This window comes from Pundamilia nyererei, unplaced genomic scaffold (assembly GCF_000239375.1).
Source record: "Pundamilia nyererei isolate P.nyererei 1_Seehausen unplaced genomic scaffold, PunNye1.0 scaffold00192, whole genome shotgun sequence".
In the NCBI taxonomy this organism is placed as follows: domain Eukaryota; kingdom Metazoa; phylum Chordata; class Actinopteri; order Cichliformes; family Cichlidae; genus Pundamilia; species Pundamilia nyererei.
The window spans coordinates 233,406-240,815 of record NW_005187593.1 but is presented as its reverse complement, the minus strand read 5'-3'; the positions used below and the strand labels follow the sequence as shown (position 1 = coordinate 240,815).

The window sequence follows — 7,410 nt, the reverse complement described above, 5'->3', positions numbered from 1 at the left end:
AACAGTATTGTGTGGGATAAAAATTAACACAGAAACAATAAGAAAAAGAGCAACTATATTTTAAGTGGGTTGCAAAAGGCTTGCAGAGGCAGCAGAAGCTGCAGACTGGCTAAAGTTAGCCAGTTGGTGCACCCAACGTAAGGTTACTAATGGGATGCACAAACAGAACTGGCCCTTGAGCGCCAGAGTTTTAAACTTTGTGGGAATTTTTGTTTATTATTTAAAGTCTTTGTGTTTTCAGGTTGTAGTATCAGTATCAGTAGGTGATTTCCTGTTTTATTTTGACATTCCTCAGTTTACTTCCCTGTTGTTTTTCAATATGTGTTCTAAAAGTCTGGATTTCTATTTTTGTTTTCTTGGATTTTTGAACGGTTGTTTTTTCCACCATTAAAGGTGTGCTTTCTGTTTAACCCGTCTCCCTGTAGAGTTTTGCTTGTGAGTCCAAATTCCTGCAAACTATGACACATTGGCCCCACGTATAGCGCTCCAACCTCCCACCAAGAGAGTCTGAACTAGGACTGACCCTTCTTTTGGAGTTTGACTCTTCTCCTGCATGAATTTGCTCCAAGAGCTCCAGTTTCCCCCGCTGTGTTAGGTTAATGCTGCCTGTCTTGCCTGCAACATACTCAGAAGAGATTCTTCATCACAACCCTTAAAGTCTCAAACTGTGAGTCTCATTCCTGTCCATAAAGGCTCAGTGATGTCCTGCTGTGTTGAGTGCACAAGGGCATTTTGAGCCCTTAATACACACGCAAGTCTCCTTGACAACACAGCACAGTTTATATCACTGTGACATTAAACACAAGGTTTCAGGGGACAAATTGCATGTGCTTTATTTATTTAATTGAAGTTATGCTCAATTCTGAAAGTTGGACAGAAATATTTCCACTTTTTCCCTTCCCTCCATAAGACCGGAGGCGGAAAGATTTACAGATAAAATGCTCAAGTTTCACAGCCATGAAGAAAGTAAAAATGCAAACTAAATGGTCCCAGACTGCAGCAGTTGTTTGACTCGAAACAATTTTAATCTCCACATTTCTACTTTTCTTTTACTCAAAATTAACAGTAATATTTTTTTAAATTTCACTTTCGAACTAAATTAAAAAGAAAATGCTGATTCCATCAGCTTAAAGTACTAATAGAGGACCTGCTGAAACTGTACCAGAGTCCATGAACGAGTCAGTATTTTGGTTTTATTTCTTCTCACTGATTTCAGAGTTTCTGAGCGTGAGGATACCGCCGCAGTTCCTTACACACCCACAGCGGTTACCATGTACTTAACATGAGCCAACTGCATGTGTGTGCGATCAAGGAACAGAGGCAGTGTGTGAAGTTACAAAGTCCAAGTTGCTTCCACCTGAGAAATTCTTTCCAGTGTTGGTCCTGTCTGATCTCTGACGCCTGCAGATCTGCTACAGGTAGCTCAACAACTGCTGACTAAAGGAAATCATTCTGGTATCCTTCTGTGGTACGTTCAGAGTCTCACTCAGGTTAAATCTTTCATCAGTTTCATATTGGTTTTATATAAGTTTCCTGTAATCTGGTACTAATTTGATATAAAAGAGTGGCTGCATTCAATTAAGTAATTTCGGATTAACCAGTTTTATTAGTCAGAGATGCTGTGACACAATCATCTAGCCATCACTTGTCAAACTCGCTCAAATCCTTACACTTTCCCATATTTCCTGCTTCTAAAACATCGACTTTGAGGGCAAAATGTTCACTTGCCCCTAATTTATCCCACCAGCTAACAGGTGCTGTGATGAAGAGATGATCAGTTTACCTCTCAATAGTCATGATGTCAGTGTAAGCATATTTACAGCCTGGTTTCTGCCAGGATTTTTTACCTTCTGAATGGTAAAATTACCTGCATTGATTTGATTTTTTCCCCTCAAACTTGGCATGAATCATCTATTTACTCATATGAATCCATTTCAGATTTTAAAAGAGAAAGCTTTATCTTAAAGGGTCACAAAAGTAAATGTTTGAGTTTCTAAAACCAGAAGCAGCTCACTCTGTATCCTTGTGCTGTAGGGGTCGTCAATGTCAAACGCGGGGTCCAGCACTCGAAAAATCACCTAAGAGACACGAGGGGGGAAAGGTAAGAACTAAAAATATGGAAAAGTTTGTTTTCAGAGGGAGGGAAAAAACACAAACTAGCCTCTCCCTCAGTGGATGGTTCGATATCAGAGTAGCGGGAGTCGCAGATGATGTCGTCCACTCTGACCATGGGCCCGGTTGAAATGCCAGGGAAGGTCGAATTGCAGTCGTAGGCAAAGTAACGATAAACCTGCCACGATTTTCCGTTGTCCATGGAGCGCTCGATCATCATGGCAGCCGGCCGAAACGTCTGCAGGCAGATAAAGACCAACAGGCATCTTATTACTGTAACTGATACGACTGTTTCTTTTATGGCCACTGCATCACTCACATATGAAAAATAAATAAAAGGATATTCTGCCTGAAGACAGGGCGGAAATCTACAGACGTCTACATTAAGCCATAATAAGGGAACATTTTTTCTAGTGTTTGGGGTTTTTTTTTATTACATAAAAAGGTTGAAATAAAAACAATTTAACACGTAAGAGTGATTCTTCAGAGGACAGAGAGGATGTTTTAATCTCCATGTTTTTTTAAGCATCTTTACTTAATCTGGTATTTATAGTGACATGTTTGTGTGCCTTATGTTTAATATAAAAACGTCACTCTAAAACTTTTTTTATATGATGCATGTGACGGTGAAAAACAGATACCCACCTTATTTCAAATTATTTGGAATATTTTTTCGTAAGATTTTGACACCATAGTGGCATTTAACCAATATTTTAATAAAATATAGCCTACATGCACATTTTCTGTAATAGTTCTCTGTTTAAATAAATTATAATTTATACATAATAAGCTAAAATAAACTAAATTAGCTGATCTTTCCTGTCTTGGATGGGCCGGATGTGCATTGTGTCTCTGAGAGTGTTTGGACTATGACGTAGAGCTGCTGAGTTGATGAGAGGCAGCTCCAGCTGGCCACCATCAAAGCCGAGCAACCACGAGAGGCGAGCTGCATTCTTTTACTTGCCCTCTCCCTCCTCTTCCTCCTCCTCCTCCTCCTCCTCTTCCCACCGTTCTCAGGAGACTGATTTTCAGTGTTTCCCCACCACAGCTGTTCAACACTGTATTTTTCTGCCTGCCCTGGGTATGGCAGCAGTTGTATGATGTGTGTGTGTGTGTGTGAGGGAAACCAGGCACCTTGAAGGTCATGATAAGGTGTGTGAAATGAAACTCCGCCTCCAGGTCAAGCTGGATGATCACGTTCTCCACACCTGCAGCAGACAGGAAACAGGAAATACACATTTCAAGTTTTTGGCAGACTGATTTCTTCACACGCATTAACATGCGTTCGACTCTTTTACGCAGTTAAAGTTAACACAGTCAGCTCGCTTTCTTACGCTGCAGTTACTCAGCCAATAGTAACATCATAAATTTACTTGCATGCAAAACTTTATATGTAAAAACATTCAAAGCAGAGTTTGGATTTTAAAACAGCAGCTCGGAGGACTTGGAAGATTCCTGTGGGGGAATTAGGAAATCCCAAGTGGCTCCTGCAGCTTCCTGCTGTTTGAGAACCATCTGCACTGCTGGCCGCCGCTCTGCCGTGACTCACACCTCTGACAGATTCCCACCGCTCTGCAGGAACAACTGCATGGGAACCAGCTGCACTGGGATCACCATGAAGGATCCAGCTAAAGATTTTACGATGCGGATTCATGGACTTAATTTCACAGAGAATTGCATATAAATGTTCTCCAGCTTGTTTGGAATAAAGCAAACTAAACACAAGTTGGTATATTTAAACAACCTGACTGCAGCGTATCAGGTGCACTGATGTTTGTGTATGTTGGAGAAGACGTTTGTTTCTGTGGTTGAGACACAGGTTAGGATTCATGACTTCCAGAAGTGATGTAAGTTGCTGACTGAGGAATGAGTCAAACAAGTGATGTTGAACTTGGCTCGCCAGTTTTCACACAAGCATCTCTTGAGAAAAGTCACAGAAAACTTTCATGGTAAAACTAGAGCTGTCATGAGAGCAAAATGAATTCATAAAACCAAAAGAAAGTCAAACAAAAATGTCAAATTTAAGAAAATAAAATAGAAAACTTTAATGACTTATTATACGATATGTTTGTTCTCATGTTATTGTATGCGATGTGTATATTTTAGATTATATCAGAGTTAAATTCATCAAAATTTGACCTGTGCTTACTTTCTTCCTTCTATGGGAACTTATTTTATCCACACAAACTTTAAACAAAGCTTTAGGTGCAGGAAGACGTTTTGTGTGCACTGAATACATTTCCCATGTAACCCCAAAAACTTGAGTTGTTCAAATCCACCAAACTTTATTTCAAACTGCAATAATTGACCAGTTTGACCAATTACCAATAAAATTAACCAAACATACCAAATAAGTACAATTTGTTTAAATGATGCACAACGTTTGCACAACCGGGTGATATTAATAAGGTTTCATAGAAAAGTCTCATATTAATGAATCTGGGTTTGTCTACATCGAAATGGTACAAAATAAAAAGATTGGCTGGTAATTTTGTCAGTGGAAGAAAATCATGAGTGGAATCGTAAAAATTACGACCACAATCCTCACATTTGGGAAGGATTTGGTAGTTTTAAGCTTCACTGTGAAGCTCCTCCCTGTACCAGTGGATAACAATGAAACAGGTGATTACAGGTGAGAAAACCTCTCAGTTATAAACTGTCTCTCCGTGGAGCTCTTAAAGCTCTCCTGTCTCACGTCACGCTTCTCATTTTTTCCACTTTAAAGTCAAGTGTTGACACACATCTGTTTCTTACCCGCACACCTGTTCTCCTCAGCACACCTGTAAGCCCCACCCATAAGGACTGCTGCTATGAGAGGCTCTGTGATCTCCTGTCTGCTCATTACTGAGCTCAGTACTCATGAGATCGGCCTCTGTGAGGGCTCACACGCTATTCTCCCTCCAAAGTAAACAGGAAACACCCCTCATCTTGTTTCTCTAGTGCGTTTGTGTCTCTCACCGTTCTCCGACTGCCACCAGGTCTTGAGGCGGTTTGGGGCGAAGGTGGTGACCACGTTCTCGATGGTGTGGCTGATGTCGTTGCTCTCCTCGTCGTACATCTCCCTGGAGTCGCACACAAAACATTTTGTCTCCTGATGGACAGGAAGTGCGAAAGCGTCAGTTCGCCATACTCTTGATGTGCCAGAAATAGCAGCTGATTCGTTAACATTAAAGGACATCGGACAGTTTTCTTAGGGACTGTTTCTTGCATAGAATGTGGTTCAAATGGGGTGAAACGTTAAGGCAAATTTTAATTGTAGATAACAAGCTTAAAATACACAAGATCTTGTAATTTTACAAAAAACTGTTTTTTCTGTTTTTATATTTTATGCGACAGTAAATATGTTTTTTAATGCAATCCAGCTGCTATGATGTGAGTGTTTTAATGTGAGTGCTAGTTTTACAGTGTACCTAAATGGGAGTGTTGTATATTCCCACAGAGGGGAGCAGACTTTACAAAAAGCATCCACAGTTTTAGAATGAACTATTCAACAATGCCCTATGGAGGTAAGATTGAAGTGTCCACATACTTTTAGCCATGCAGTGGTTTAACTGATGAGCTGGAAGAGATGAAGTCAGTAATGATGTACAGTGTATATGATACTGCTGCTGCGCTTCTCTGTGCCGTGTCTGTTTAATAATCCCCTCCACTGCCTCTGGGATCTGCACGCCAGATGGTTTGGCATGTACGCAAGCTAAACTGCAGTTCACACACACACACACACACACTCTTAAATGTCACAATATTTCCGCGTGTGAATAAACAAAATGAGTTTCTCAATTTCACCAAGCTCTGAGCCAACTATGTCTGCGCTGAAATGGGAGTAGATTCCGAATAAGAGGCTCCACTTAGTAGGAAAAAAGGAAAAGAAAGCCAGCTGCTTGAGTCAGACTTCTTTCCCTCCACTTCATCTGCAGCTCATATTTTAGGATTGTGCTCATCCTCAGAAGTCTCAGATGGCCTCACAGCGAGCCTGTGCTTTCATAAAAAACACCATTCACACACAGGACTCGCTAAAGGCTGTTTGATAAAGACAGAGTATCCCCTTCGTCGCCCCCGACACAGGGAAGGCTTTGTGAGGCGCACAACGCTTTTATTGTGGAGGGGAATGTCTGAACTCCCACTTGACATTATGTACATGCGCATCCTCACACACACACACACACACACACACACACACACACACACACACACACACACACACACACACACAATCATAATCAGAGAAACAGAGTAAAATAAAGTTGCTGTGTGCTGAACACCATCACATGTTTGAGAACAGTTGGAGAAATCTCCACGTCTATTTGCTCTTCGCTTATCTCTAAAACTGTACACGTGATTTGCTTCAAACTTGGCAAGTGTGTTGCTTGGGTAACAATTTGATGTGATGCTAAGTTTGAGGTCATTTGGATCACCCGTTCTCTTATTTGATGCTGAAATATTACCTACAGTAACTGTTGCTTGCGCCACTCTGTGCTTAGGGTGAGGGGCAAACATGCTTGTTTGGGAGGACATTTACACAATCCCAAGTTACCCCTCAAGTTAACCATCAAAACTAAGCAGACCCTAAGCTAAGCTTAATTCTAAATTTAACCCTAAAACCAAGGCTTAAATTAAACTTCTAACCAGTTTTGATGGTCAAAAACTGCTTCTGACAAAAGCAGCTAGAAGATTTTTGTTTAATTTTAATTTGGCCATGTTGTTTTGGAAGAGTAGTTTATAAAGACGCTGTATCCCACAATTGCACAGTCAGGTTTTGAACATCACACACACATATTCAGTGAATATAACCTCATAACTGCCCCTTTTCCAAAACAGTCACTTAATGATAGCCTGCAATGATTCATCTGTAAATTGTAGGTAGAGTAAGATGGGTTATATTCACTGAAGGGCCTCTTCATCACTACATTTACTAAGGTTTCATTCATTCAGTAGCTGCGCTGTCTCAAAAGCACTGATATCAACAATGTATGTTGACAGAATTCAAAAGCGGTAAGTCATAGAAATCTTCAATTTACACCTGACCCACTTTCTACCATTTGCAGGGACTTTGTCTGCAGCTATGAGGGACTTCTCAAAAACGTAATCATCTAATCAAATTTATCAAAGATATGAAAGTGCTTTTGAGGGGAGCAGGAGAACTGCATTAGCTTGTTAAAGTGAGTTAAGCTGACACACAAATGTGTTCGGAAGTGGCGTGCTGTGATTTAAAAGTTGTGTTTCATGTTGGACAATGATGCAGAAATGATCGCCAGCCAGGGAGGCAATAAGGAAAGAAAAATATTTAAGTAAAGTGTT

The 7,410-nt window shown here is 40.5% G+C and overlaps 1 protein-coding gene across 1 annotated transcript in view; it reads right to left on the bottom strand.

Annotated features, from left to right (window-relative positions):
* Positions 1-7,410, bottom strand: part of lamb1b (laminin, beta 1b) — a 30,726-nt gene that overhangs the window by 20,570 nt on the left and 2,746 nt on the right. The window contains exons 3-7 of the mRNA XM_013914382.1: positions 5,071-5,203; positions 3,247-3,320; positions 2,162-2,350; positions 2,015-2,078; positions 524-615 (exon numbers count right to left, since the gene is read on the bottom strand). Of these exons, the coding sequence (XP_013769836.1) occupies positions 524-615; positions 2,015-2,078; positions 2,162-2,350; positions 3,247-3,320; positions 5,071-5,203 (552 nt within the window). The remainder of the gene's footprint in view (positions 1-523; positions 616-2,014; positions 2,079-2,161; positions 2,351-3,246; positions 3,321-5,070; positions 5,204-7,410) is intronic.